Below are 14,789 nucleotides of genomic sequence, written 5' to 3'. Positions count from 1 at the left end.
TCTTTGAATGGGCAACTAAATTAATGTTACATGGATGACTCTCCTCGCCCAGCAGGTTTCCCTCGTCAGAAAACACACTCTCTCCAAGTCTTCGCACATGCGCAAGAAAGTGTGTCCAGATTTTCATGTCAAAAGCAGCAACCTTGACCACAAAGACATGATGAAAGCAGCGTGTGGTCACTTTCCATAAGAACCAAATGAAGAGCCAAACAATTCTTCATTACTGTTTCCTACTCTGAGAAAAAAATAAGTTATTTTTGCATAACTGGTTTAAAAAAAGAAAAGAAATCAAACCATAATGTTCTTCACTAATTTTAAATTCAACCAAAACTAACTTATGAGAACTGAAGGCTCTCGTTTGGTAGGATTAATATCACTGATTCATCTGGATCCTGCCAATACTCAGAACTGGTCACACCTAGTATGAAATAAAGTAAATGTAATATAATTACATACGTCTGTTTTAAGCACAAGAACTTACGTGATACAATAAATATAACTGATTTTTTTCTCATCATTGTCATCATAGGAGGCATTTCTTCATTTTGATAAAGCTTTTATATCAACACGTGAAATTGGGTGGCTTGAAATCATAGAAATATACTGTATTCCAGTTCTGGAGGCTGCAAGTCTGAACTTAAGGTTTGGGCAGGGTGATGCTCTAACCGCTCCGCGATTTACAGTGTCTGGTGTTATCCAGTCATCCTTGTGCTCATTGACTAATAGATGCGACTGATTTTTCCCTATCTCTTAAAAGCATCTTTGGTGTGTGTGCATGTGTGTCTGTGTGTGTGTCCAAGTTTCCCTTTCATAGATACATCAGTCATAGTGAATTAGCTTCTACCTTAATGAATTCATTTTACCTTTATTATTTATGTAAATACCCTACAGTTAAAGAGTGGCACATCCTGAGCCCCTAGGAGTTATTTCTTCAGCATATCCTTTAGGGGATATAATTATACCCATTACATTTATATTGCTATTAAGTGGAGGGGTGGATTCCCTAAGTATATAGACATTTGTTTATTTTTTCATTCCTGTCTTCCTTTCCTCTTCCTCCACTAGCACCAAAGCAAACAGAAAAATGAATGTAACTTGAAATGCATTTCTAGAAATAGTAGCCTTTAAAACTATTCATACCATCCACTGATCACCTAAACTTTCTGACATTTCTTTGGTCTTCATCATTCACAAAGGAACAAATTACTTCACGGACTTCTGTCTAAGGTGCACATCTCAACTTTAAATTCACTGTCGGAAGAGAAAAGTTTTTAGTATAATAAACTCACAGAGGAAAGATCTGGCCACACCAAACAGACAGAGCAAATAATTAAAGCCATGGCACCAATATCATGTCCACCTGCCACACATGTGCTGTTCCAGGCAAAGTAACTATGCCTTTAGGTGTCTCTACAATTGCTCATGTGGTTGTTACACCTGTACAAAATTTCCACCACAAGTTAATTCTTATGGAAGGGGGATTCTCTTTGCATACCATGTCCTCAGCAAATGCCATTTTACAAGACTTAGGTAAGGCTCAAATGAAAAAACTAAAGGGAAATCTCTTTACAATTATAAAATTCATCCAGACATCATCAACTACAATTATAAAATTCATCCAGACGTCATCGACCATGCATTGCTGCTGTCCAGTTCCAAAAACAACACAGCTGTGGAGGCTCCCAGGGAAGAAGGCAGAGGAAGGACAGCTATTTTACAACATCTAATCAATTGCGACAAGATAATCTTGGAATTGAATAAAAGATTTGAGAACAAGTGCTTAGTAGAACCAGGGGAAAAATGAAACGGGGGTGGCACTGATGTAGGAAGAAAGCAGAGAAGTCAGGAGAGGGCACTCTGGGCTGCAGTGGTACAGGAGTGCGTACAGAGTCCAGCACATTCATGGGCAGGGAGCCATCGAGCAACTGTGATTCCTATCTTAGGGGAGTTGTGGGTGGTGTTAGAAAGGATGACAGAAGCCGCACCTACAAGCAAAGACTTTGAAATCAGCAAAGGAAGCAACAGGAAGAAGTCATTCAAGAATTTTAAGGGAAGAAGTTCCGGCAGGGATTTTTTTGATATCTCACCTTAGAAAGGAATGGAGAGGATGAACAAGAGGATTGCAGGCCCAGAGAAGAAGTTAAGGCGTCAATGGAGTAGGTCAGGTGACAGGTACTGAGGGTTCACACCAAGGAAATATCACTAGCAGAGTAGAGGAGACAGAGACAGGCGAGAATTTAAGTCAGTATCTTTCAAACTGAAACTCCAATCCACTAATTACTGTTAAATCATTCTAGTCTCGAGACCACCAGGGAGGTAGTACCTCAGGTCTAATGAACACTAGCTAAGTTCAGGAATAGATGGAAAAGGAAGTATTAGTGTCCTAGAGCTCCTTGCCTAAGCTTTGGTTTGGTTTTTTGTTTGTTTGTTTGTTTGTTTGTATTTTTTAAGTCATTTATTGAAAGAGAGAAAGAAATGCATCTTAATTTAGATAATGTCCTAGTAACACTTCAATTCTTATGTAAGAGACTATATAAACATGAATTCATATAAATGTAGATATGGGTCTATTGAGCACGATCTCAAATCATGAACAAAATGTTTATACTAACTTAGCAGGCGTCAGTTGCCGTTTCGATGAATGGGAGCGGCTACAAGAAGTAATGTGATTAAGTTGACTGTGACTAATCAGTCTGAGGGTATCCTCGATTTCAAACATAGAATCTGGGGGGTTAAGGAGTCCCCAGGACATACTGTCTAGAGTGTATGTAAGCAACTGTCGAATGTGGAGGAAAGACGCTGTAAGTGCAAGGCTGGGTCAGGGTGGGTTCATCAGAACATACAGAACAAATGGAGGTGTGGGAAAGTCACCATCTCCCAGGAGAAAGCCAGGAGTGCAGCGAAGAAAGGCAAAGGGGCTCCGACGAACACCAATGAGCAAGGGCTTCAGGGAGGAGAGAAGACAGGGAGGGCACAAGGTTAAGGGAAAGGAAATGAGGCCCCCTAGTCATCTGGTGGGTGTTTAGGAAAATGGAGCATCTCTATTCCTAGGTAGGACAGTGGGACCTCAGTGGGAGCAATTCCTGGGGGATGATGGGCAGAGGCAGAATAGACTATGGATTTAGGGATTCCTTGGCATGTGCAATGTGCCGTCTTAAACATGGGCATACCTAGGAAATTAGAATGTTGATCACACTCGACTCAAAATAGTAAAAGTTAATATAGCCAACGAAGTAGAGGCAAACATGTGGGCTCCTCCCCCAGAGACTCTTGGCAAAAAGTTGAGATTTTCACTCAAGTATTCTTCTCCCCTTGCAATTTTTTTAATTTGTGCTAAAGATTTACCTCCAGAATGTAAGGGGAAATGAGGAAATAGGAAGGCTGATGATAGAGAATAAAGACAATAAACGGAGTGATGTTTTCTTGTGGAGCAGGGGTGGCAGGACCCTGGGCCACAGGAGTAGGATGAGGTCCTGACAGTTGTAGAATTGCAGAGAGAAGCTGGAAGGGTATGGGGAAAGGGGTGACTGAAACAAAGGGTCTCTATCTTGCCAGTATCCAGTGGTGTGAAAATGGGTATGTGGCAGCTTGAATGAACATGGATGAAGAGTTGGGACATTATGACTCTTAAAACTCAACCCAGGAATCAAGAATGACCAGCTGAAGAGGCAATAAAGAACATGTGTTCGACATACACGATTATCATTACCAACTAAACAGGGTCTCAAGCTTGTCCAGGCATACAATTACAAGGACATTACATTCCTTGAGAAAAAAATAAGTCTTTATGATGATTATGTGACTACACCAGAGATACAACGAAGATCCACCTTTGACAAGGATACTGTGAGCATCACTGTCATACAGTGTGTGACTCAGCAGATTCAGATAAACTCAGATTGAAAAGGAACATGGGAAAAAGAGGAATCAGAGGTGGGAAAATGGGGTGGAAGTGCCATGTCAGTAATAGGGAACCTCCTTCAGCCAGTGGTCTTTGGAAGGCTGCTGCCCACTGGGCTTCCTGTCAGGATCCGGTACACATAGGAGCCTGGAAAACAAGACAGTTTAACATAAAGCCAAGCCCAGACTATCAAATACTGCCCCCTCCCTCTTGGTGAGCTTTTGTAAACACCTTATGACAAAGTCTTACAGCAATCCTCTGTGATAGATTGTTCTCCAGTTTGCCAATGGGGAAACCACAATTCAGTACAGGAAATGAACCATGACTGGTAAATAAACAATAATAAGATGAAACTAAGTTAATTGATTTTATTCTTCCCTTGGCCTTTTTTATTATTTAACCAACAACAATAATAAAGAAAATAACAGCACCTAAATTTGGACCTTTATCAAAATTAAATATATATATATATATATATGCATAGTAAATAAAATAATAAATAAGTAAATGAATAAGATTGATGTGAAAGTGCTGGACACCCCCAAAGTCACAAAGATTATCTTTGTCAAGCATAATAATTCTCAATCAGTAATAATTTTGCATCTGAGGGCACATGTGACAACGGGGATAGATTTTATCATCACAACCAGCAGGGTACCAGTAGCATCTAATGGACAAGCCCAGGTTGCTAAACACTTGGTCATGCACAGGACAGCAAGCAACGTAAAGAATTGTACCCAAAATTTCAACAGTACTAAGGATTAGGAAATTCTGCTACTGGTTTAGCATAGCAGCTAGAAACCCCGTGTGTGAAAATCATAGCGAAACATCACAAATGACAGGTAGATTTTAGTGGCCAAGTATTCATGGATCTAAACCACCGCTTGCTTTCAATGAGTTAGAGTTTTGCCTGTCCGAGCCTCGGCTTTCAGGGGAGCAACAGACAACTCCCCCCGCCCACCGTCCCCAGAAAGATAATTAGTCAACTGATGCTTGGCTCGACACCTGGCACATAGAAACAGGTGGTGCCGGCAGAAGGCAGAACAAACATGGTGCCGATCAAAAGAGATCTTGTTCTTACTAAACTGGGTAAGAAGAAAGAAGAGAATTAAGAAACACCACAGTGAGGGCAAACCTTAAGAACAGTCACAGCCGCGGTGTTAAAGTCTGACTGTGAAATTCTACCCTGGAATATTCTCACTGTAAAACAACTTAGAGAAGGTAAAGGGCTGTTGAGCGGCAGCGCGGTTAACACATTGACGTGGATCACGTTTCTCCGCCGTGAAGGAACGCAGCAGCCAGGTTTCCAGACTGGAAGGCTCTTTTCATGGTTACTGCTCTGCCTCCTATGAAGTTGCCTTAAGAAAAGTTTTGCTCAGAGTTACTGCTCTGCCTCCTATGAAGTTGCCTTAAGAAAAGTTTTGCTCAGAGAAGAGTGGTTCGGTAATAGCACTTGGAGCTCTACCCATCATTGCTTCATATACCTTTTTCTTTTTTTTTGAACAATCCTTTTCCAAAATCTACAGCAGTGTTGTTAATTTTTGCGGACATTGACACCCTGGCTTTTTAATCCCTGACAGCAACACTGGTTTTCCTTTCTCACGTGTAGCTGTTCTGACCGCCTGTCTTGGCTGCCTTGCGCAGAAGCAGCAGTCTGTAGATGGCCCTGACTCCGTCTCTGGGTTTTGGTCTTTTCTTGCATTCTTACCTGCGGGTCTGTACTCAGCAGCCTCCTCTCTCACCTCCAGCGGCTCACCTCCCACAGGGGTTTTCTTCCTCTGGCCCTCAATCATCAAGGGTGCTGCGACTCCTCCCAGCCACATCCATGACTGAGTAAAATATTTCTCTGACTCCCCCCCCTTAAAGTCTCCATCCACACATACCCCCCCACACACACACACACCCCCATCAGATTCCATTGTCAGACTGCTTATAAAGAGAATGGGAAAAAACCCTTGGAAACTTTGTACCCTCTACCATTCCCTATCATGGTAAGGTATAGGAAGGAGTGAGTAAGGTTAGGTAGGCTGGGGAGCAAGGATGTGGGACACACAGATGCAGCTGGAAGGGAGGTAGTAAAGTTGTACAGCTTCTTAAGGTCCAAAAGAAAACAAACAAACAAACAAAATGTGAGAATAGCATGTCCAGTGGTTTCCGGTGCAGAAACCGCTTACATGCTTATAAAAATACATATATACCCGCTGGCCCAAGCAATGCAACAGTCTCAAGACAGTTTGTGTATTTCACTTCTGAGCCACCCAAAGAGCTGCAAAGTTGAAAGTGGAGAAAGGTTGTCATTCTTTGTTGTAACAAGGAAACTTAGAAACAAAGAGGCTAGACCCTGTCTCCCTTCCCCGCTCCCAAAATGGTTGCTAAAGGGAAAGAGAAATGGGCCTCTAGGCTTGCCAGGTTTTTTTCTCCTAACTCAGAGATTTAGGAGAGCCAAAGGAGGCGAACAGAAAGAGAGAGCAATGAGGGGCTAGAGCGAGAGCTAGGTAAGTGGTTCTCTAAGAAGAGAAAAGTGTGTGGGGCTGGGGTGGGGCGGGTGTCCCGAGAATGAAAGAAGAAAATCACACACAGAGCTTGGGGGGGAGATAAAGCTCAGAGGGAGACCTCTGCCTTGCTTGTTTGAAGCCTTTGGCTCAATAACCAGCACCGTGGGGAAAAAAAAAATAGTTGTAATGGCTCTGTCAGCCTCCACCCACCACCCTACTCCCCCCCCCAAAAAAAAAAAACAGCAGAAAAAGAAAACGGGGAAGGAAGGGAGGTCAGCACTGGCCTTACCAACACCAAACCGCTGCTCGCAGCCTCCGCCTAGCAAGTCTGAGAGATCTGTGGAAACACTAAGACTAAGAAAACACTCGACTCAATGACCACATATCTCTGCTCTGATTCTTTCAATATGGGCTTTAATTCATAATGTACTCGGGGGGAGGGGACACCAAGGTGCTGCTTCAAAGGGGTAAGGACAGACATTCAACACACTGACCTTGGCTGAACTGAGATGAGGCAGGTGACTACAAAAGCTCTGTCTTGTTCTTGACCCTTCCGTCATCCCACCCGATTAGTCCCCAAGCCCTTTCTCGGGATTTTAGGGCTCTTGCCCAAGTAAGAATCTAAGGGCCACTTAGACTTAAAGAAAATAAAATCTGAGATTCTGATGAAAACAACTCCCCACTCCTCTTCATCTCTTGTCTTAAAGTTTCTTTTATTAGATGAATTGTGGTTTGTTTTGTTGTAGTCTTAAATTCCATTTGTCTTCACTTAATGTTTTCACATCTTCTCTCCACTCAGGAGATACCCACACAGCAGTCATAAGGGAAACGAAGGGTACCTCACAGTTAGTCTGGATGCGCCCCGTCTTCCCCAGACGCCCCTTCCCAGGCCCCGTCGGGTCTCCAGAGATTGGGGTAAACCGCGCGGCTGTAACCCGCACTGTAATCGTAGGACACCTGATGGGGCGGCGGCAGCGCGCAATCTGGGAAGAAGGGAGGAAAAGAGGCCAAAGCTGGTGTGTCCTCCCCACCTGGAGAGTCCAAGGCGGTGGGGTACAGGAGGCGCACAGGCTCGTTCAAGGTCAGGCCTCCGCGAACGCCAGCCAGAGGAGGCTTCTTGGTCTGAGGACAGCTCGGGGCGCTCCACGGCTCAGGATAGAGTAGGTTCCCTACCATCGCTGGTGGCTCAAAGGAGCCCGACTCCAGCTCCAAGGGGCCCCGTAGGACTGTAGCTCCAGCTGGGAACGCGTCCAGAGGCTCCGCGGCCAGCAAGACCCCCGACTCGTTACCAGCGCAGAAGTCCGGCGCCAGCAACTCGAAGAACTCGACGGCCTCCGCCCCTTTCTCTAGGTCACCCAGGCTCACTCCCTGGCCCGAGGGACCGCAGCCGCAGCCGCTGCCACCGCTGCCGCCGCCGCTGCCACACACCCGGGACGGCTCAGTGAAGAAGGACGGGGGCAGGTTGCGGGCGCGCAGAGGAACCTTCCTGGCGCCCGGGGCCGCTGAGCTCCCCGCGGTGGCGGCCCCGTCGCCTGCAGCGCTCGCTGCCCCGAGGCCCGGGACCCGCACGGTCACCCCACCGCTTGCCGGCTCTGCGCCCCCGGGGACTTGGTGCAGAGAATCAAAAAGGGCAGCCAGGCTCCGGCTCTGCAGGCTGGCGGCAGCCGCGGCCTGTGTCGCCTCCCTCCTCGGTGTGGCCTTGCAGTGCGCCGGGGCGGCGACGGTTGGGGCTCCCGGGGCGCCCGGTGGCCGCTTAGCTGGAGCGTCTGGCGCGCTCGGGGATGGTGGTCCCGTAGGCGCGGTGCCCATGAGGCCGCTGCAGCGCTTGATCTGCTTCTGCAGGTACTTGCGGTGGTTCACCTTCCTCTTGGACTTGCCTGGCTTGTCCAGCGCCAGCTTGATGTTGCTGGACGCCGAGTCTATGAAGCTGAGCAGGTCGCGGGTAGCCTCGCGGACGTCCCCGCCCTCTGATGCCGACAGCAGCGCTCCCGCGGGCGCCCCGCTCTCATCGTCCTCGAAACAGCAGCCCTTGTCCAAACTTCCGAAGGCGCTCACCAGCCCTTCCGCGGAACCTCCGAAACCGAAGGGTATGAAGGGGTGCGAGCTAAGCAGCGCAGCCTGCACCGCCATCGCCGCGGTTCGGTCCGCAGCGCGGCCCGTCCGCTCCCGGCCGGCTTCTGCCCAGGCGCGGCGCTGTCTGCTCGCTCGGGCCGGGGCTCGAGGCTCAACCTCCCGGGGGAGCTCATTAGATCTTGTAAGCTGGAGGCGGAGGGTGGGATAGCCCGGCGACCGCCCCGGTAGCGGAGGGGAGGGGCTTGCTTAGCCAGGCTTAGGGGGTGGGGCGAGGGGGGTGAACTCGGGTTTTTCTTGTTTTCTGAGCTTTCCCAAGCCTTAACCCTTTTTTTACCCTGTGCCCCGGGGCATTTGTTTTGACTGGCCTCAACCGCCAGGGTTGCGGAGAAAGCCTGTGTTCAAACGCAGCTCAGCCCCTGTAAAAACACACCCTGGCTCCGGACTGGGTGCCTAAGGTAAAGAAGACGTTGAGTCCACAAAGCTGGGTTTCGATCTCAACTCTGGAAGCAGTGAGGTCCACTAGTTTGCAGCTTCTGGATGTTTGCCCTGAGCCATTGTCCGTACTTTACTATCACTTTTAATCATGTCCAACAACCTCGTGAACTGCGTGTTTTTTATCGTCATTCAACAAAAGAAACCGGACCTCTGAAAAGTTCGAAGAATTGGCCACAGACACATCTAGCCCAGTCAGACAACGCCATTCCCCAAATGATGCCATTCCCAGAATGCAGGAGGAAAATTCTGTTTCTTCAAACTCTGAGTCTAAGATTCTGATCAGTTTCCCGAGACCCTCAAGTTTTTACTACTACTGATTGGTTGTTAGAAGTTAATACTAGCTTGAAGAAGCCAGCACTTGGCCCAAAAGGCAAATGAGGAAGAAGTCAGTCTCCCTAAGCCAGAGAGAGAGAGAGAGAGAGAGAGAGAGAGAGAGAGAGAGAGAGAGAGAGTTCGCACTCCACGCCTCCCTCAGGCATGTGGGCAGCTCCCAGATGTTCCTCTGTCCTACTTCTCAAGCCATGTAGACTGTCCTTGACACATTTCCAGGGTCTTTAAACAATCCCCTTGATACTTTAAACCGGAGATTCATTCCTGAGACAGAGAAAATGAACACGGTCCAGCATGAAAAGTTTTTGGTAAAAGACTTGGGTTCTGGTTTAAGCCTTGTGACTGGGGCTGAAAGTCTGGCCCACCACGCTTTGCTTTGGTTAGTTTACTCATATTAAACACAGGTGTGGCTGCTCACCTCACTGGGCACATATAGTATTTATTATAAAAGAAGCGGCCTGTGGATGTGGCTGTACTCCTTGACAAGTCTTCTCTGTCACAGGTACTCATGAGGATTAACTGATGGAAAAACAGGAAAGCCCTGTGCACACAACAGTCACTGAAGAGGAGCATCAAAGACTTCCTGTGAAGCCCCATTTTTCTGCAGCAATAGCAGAAACCTGTTGTAGCAGACATACACCCTTACCAAAGAAGACGGGCTTTGTCTAAGCAAAGGGAAAGAGGCACTTAAACAAACCCATAAAGCTGAATCAAACTTTGTATTTTAATCCAAGTTGGCGCAATTGCCATTTCTTTCGGGTTCACTTGGTGATGTCCAAGGCCAGAGACACACGGAGTCCAGTAGAGATGACAAGCGTTTAATTAGAAATGCCCAGAGGCCCACTGCACAAGATTCTATACTTAAAAGTCTGAAAGAAACCAAAATTCTAATAATATCATCATATTTAAAATAAATGGACCATGAAAATTCATCTGTAAAAAAATTCTTCATTCCTAGAAAGTTAGAATTCTACACATCAAAGCTAACTTTTCCATATCATTTCCATTCCTCGTCTGAGAAACAAGAATAGTCATAACTATTCCCATGGGTTTTGAGAGGTCGTATGACCTGCTAGGCAAATGTGACTTCTCCTGGAATGGTGAATGCTAGTTCACTTCCTCCTTCTGGCATAAAATAGCGACCCAGTGAACTCCATGTTCTTGATTTTTTATGTCCAACCCATTCTATTTCAACATACGGATCATAAGATCAATGTCATTTGTCCATTGTCCCTATCCAAGTGCCTATTTCCTAATGCAAGGGAGCAGCTGTGCCTGTGGCTATAGAAAATTTAAGAGGACAGTGAACGAAGTTGAAGTTATACCCAAAGGCTATCCTTTATTGTCTGACAGTACAAAGCTCCTTCTGTGGACTCTAACCTATAAATAGAAATAACAGGAGAACTGTTTGGTGAGAAACCAACAAGATAATAGAAGTGAACGCTTTTGACAACTATGTGTACAGAAAGTAAAATATGTATAACTTTTCATGATTCACAACGCTGCCATCTATGCCCATCCAGTCACTTACTCATTCAGCAGAAAAATATTGACACTCACCTGGAGTAAAAAAAAACTAGGGATGCGGAGGTAAGAAGCCATGATTCTAGCGCTTTCTAATGGAAAGACAGACATGCACACAAGTCATTGTAGTATATGTTCTAACAGAAAGACAGACATACACACGAGTCATTGTAGTATATGTTAGGGTGGAAAGACAGACACGCATATGGAAAGACAGACATGCACATGAGGCATTGTGGTATATGTTCTAATGGAAAGGCAGACATGCACATGAATCATTGTAGTATATGACCTAAGTAAATTAAAGGCTCCAGAGTTGGTGGGATAAAAAAGACCCTCAAGACTTCCCAAAGAAGATAAGCTATTTACAAAGACAGGGCAGTGTTGGAGCAAAGACTTAAAGGATATGCCCGAGTATTTCAAGCAAATATGCAGTCTCTCTCTGAAAGAACAACCAAGAGGCATAGCAAGTGAAAGCAATGATGTTTATGGGAAGGGGTCAACAGAGAATAACTTTGGTTAAAATTATTCTGTTTCTAAAACCAGAGGAAGCTCCTAGAGCTCAAACTTATCCAACTATATCACAGACCTCGTCCGACTGTTTTCTTTTTCGGAAGAGTTCCATCTGGGATGAAATTGATTTTAGTTGAGCCAATGGCTCGCTCCTGCCAGGCACTTCAGTCCCTCCTCCTCCCCCCTGAGTAAAAGTAATCACTTGATGGCTTTGACATCAATACATTTCACTTCCTATGGAGCAGAGGGACTCAACTCCCGCCTGCACCAGGGGAGCTGCAGATCTCCAATGGAGAGCTCTTTCCTCCTGGTGATGCCTAACGCTGAGCAAGTGGGATTAGTCTCCTTGGGAACTGAGCCCCCCCAGGGGCTCAAGAGCTGAACTCGCCCCAAACCATTTGGGAGAATTGAGATTTCATATTGTTCTTTTCCACAAGGATTTCAGAACATTACGCGAACAAAAGCCCACCTGAGAGCTGCCTCCTTTCTGTGGGTAAATACAGCAGCATGATCAGGGGCTGACTTACTTATTTTGTTTTCCCTCTTTTTAACTTTAATCATATTCCCTGCAGGACAGTCTTAGTCCCCAGAGGTGCCAGGAGTGCACATTCATCATGAAAGAAATAATTATGCATCTCTTTATTCTTCCCAAATCAATTTCCTGTCACTAGTTAATTAGAAAATCTCAAGAAAAGCAACTTAATTCTTCACACAATTTATAAGGTATCATTTTCATCCTAATACAATGTTGCCTCACAGATACACACACACACACACACACACACACACACACACACACACACCCAATGTGTCTTTTGTCTTGTTTCTCACCCAACCCCACCCCACATCCCACCCACCCCCGTGAGCCTTCTACCAACACTACATCTCAACTTTTGGTTTAAAATATGAAATGTTGGGCAAGGGAGATGGCTCATGAGATAGAGGCTCTTGCCACCAAGCCTGAACCTAAGTTCCACCTCTAAGACCCACATTGTAGAAGAGCTCCAGCTCTTACAAGTTGTCTTGTGACCCCCTCCACAGGTTCCATAGCACACACATACACATGCACGCACATGCACACACATGAACCAATAAATGTAAAATACAAGTTAAAAAAATCTTACTTTTCCCATCTTTCATTATGTAATAGGTGACTCCAAAATTGAGCAGCGCAAAACAATAGACACATTATCAAAGTTTGAAATGTTGCAGATCAGTAGTTTGACTACGTGAAGCATCTGGTTTATGAGATGCTGGGCTGACCTAGAGGATCCAAACTGACATCTTTCATAGGCTGGTGTCTCCAGCATCCTGATCTAAGAGGACTCTGACTTCTTAGGAAGAAAGATAGGAGGTTCTAGAGAAGATGCTCCAAGAGGCCCATGAGGCATCTGCCAGGTTTCTAGTTTTGGAACCCTCAGGAAGTCACTCTCACTGTTTTTTGTTGGTTAAGCAAGTGATTAAGGCTACTACTGATTTAAAGGGTGGGACATTAGCTTCTACCCTTCTGGTAAGGAAATGACAAAGATTTCATGTATCTCTTGAGTCCTTTTTATCATTAGCAGCATTGTGTTTGTTTTGTTAAAGAAACTGAGCTGTCGCCTTGCCAACTGCCTCCCACTCTGTACTTGTCACTGAGTGTATATACAGAAATTTGCTTGCTGTTTAGTCTCAGAACATCACATTCTGTCATTTACAAAATCATAAATGCACCTGGAGAACACTGTGCTTAGTGAACTAAGCCAGGCATAGAACATACTGGACAATATCACTTCTCGCTTCGTTTGATTTGTTTTGGTTTTACAGAGCTGAGGGTTGAAACCCGGAGCTTTACATAAGTTAGGCAGGCACTTACCACTGAAATATATTACAAACGTGCAGTTTGTTATAGACTTGTGTTTAGAAGCACACGCCACCGTGGCTAGCTTGATCTCATTTGGGTGTAATCTTCCAAGAGAAAAATAAAAATCAAATTCATATGCATGCAGTAGAATGGTAGTTACCAGAGTCCAGTAAGGATGTATTGGGGGACTGGGATGTCCCCTGAAATGTACCAAGCTATTGGACATGGTGGCACATGCCTATAATCCCAGTACTTGGGAGGCTGAGACAAAGAGTAACTGAAGTTTGAAGCCAGCCTAGGCTTCAGATGAATTTCAGGCCAGCCGAGTCTGCAGATTATGATCCTGTTCTTAAAAACTACAGACTCAAATACATACAGTGTCAGACAAGAGGAGTAAATTCTTGGCATCTATTTTATACCTTGATGAATATAGTCAATACTAAAGCATGATATATTTAAAAATGAGTAAATTTCAGATATTCTCACCACAAAAAATAAGCATGAGATGATATGCTAGTTAGCTTGGTTTAATCATTCCTCAATGCCTACCTATACCAAAACACAGCATCAGTACCTTCTAATACACACTTACTCTTCCTCAAATAGAATTTTAAAATAAAATAATTCAACTACAGAAATATTGTTAAAAGAGTGAACCTTAGGATATATGATATTACGTGTGAGAATGTATGTGCATGTACGTATGTGTGTGTGTGTTTATGTGTATGTAAGTTTATTTTTGTGTGTTTATTTGTATACATCTCTGTGTGGATAAATGTTTTGGAAAACTTCGAGGAAAAATTCCCTACCTGATCAGAGATAGAGACCAGATCTCTAAGAAGAGAGTCAGCAATTGAGAAAATAACCCTTCACAACTCACACTTCCAAGCCAGTTTTGTTGAATGTCACAAAATTCTAACTCATGTGAGGCTCAAGCTCTTTGGCAAGTACTTATGAACTCAAATATTAATATAATTAAAGTCTCAATTTTCTAGACTTAAAATCCTCCAGAGTGCACCAATTGATCATCCAATACCTAATGGTCAGCCCTGAAAACATCAGACAAGTTGCATTACCCAAACTGAGCAGGTTGTATTTATGTATGTGTGAACATATGTATACATACATAATCATGTGTGTACATATTTCACAGTTAAAAGACTATGAATTTGGAAGAGAGGGATGAAGGGGTATACGGGTACATTTGGAAGAAGAAATGAAAGGAAGAAATGATGGGATGATACTATAATTTCAAAAGGCAAAAGAAATACATATTTGTTAATCCTTTACTCAAAGAGTTTGGCAATGTCCTGACACTAGTCTGGCCACACCTTCCCATTCTCAGATCAAAAGGTGCAATCTATACTATACACAGAGGAATGTCAGGAGAGACAAAGGAAGTAACTAGGAAGTAACTGCCCTGTGGTGGTTTGAAAGAAAATGGCCCTCAAAGGGAGTGGCACTAATACGAGGTGTGGCCTTGTTGGAGGAAGTGCATCGCTGTTGGGATGGACTTTGAGATGAGATCTGTTCCTCAAGCTTCACTCCCGTGTGCCAGTCAACTTCCTGTTGCCTCTGAGTCAAGGTCTGGACTCTCAGCTGCACACCAGCATGC

The 14,789-nt window shown here is 44.8% G+C and overlaps 1 protein-coding gene across 1 annotated transcript; it reads right to left on the bottom strand.

Annotated features, from left to right (window-relative positions):
• Positions 1-6,793: 6,793 nt before the first annotated feature.
• Positions 6,794-8,641, bottom strand: Fam181b (family with sequence similarity 181 member B). Its single transcript, XM_085683032.2, has one exon. The coding sequence runs from the start codon at positions 8,524-8,526 to the stop codon at positions 7,243-7,245; it is 1,284 nt and encodes a 427-aa protein (XP_085539158.2). The 5' UTR covers positions 8,527-8,641; the 3' UTR covers positions 6,794-7,242.
• Between the last annotated feature and the right edge of the window lie 6,148 nt (positions 8,642-14,789).

The sequence above is a fragment of the Myodes glareolus genome, chromosome 24 (genome assembly GCF_982192425.1).
Source record: "Myodes glareolus chromosome 24, mMyoGla1.1, whole genome shotgun sequence".
Classification (NCBI taxonomy): Eukaryota; Metazoa; Chordata; class Mammalia; order Rodentia; family Cricetidae; genus Myodes; species Myodes glareolus.
Note: the sequence above shows the minus strand (reverse complement) of the source record. Positions and strands in the feature narration are given on the sequence as shown.

What these genes read in the sequence shown, in the direction of transcription:
- Fam181b (XM_085683032.2), bottom strand. Translation starts at nt 8,526, where the DNA reads ATGGCGGTGCAGGCTGCGCTGCTTAGCTCGCACCCCTTCATACCCTTC.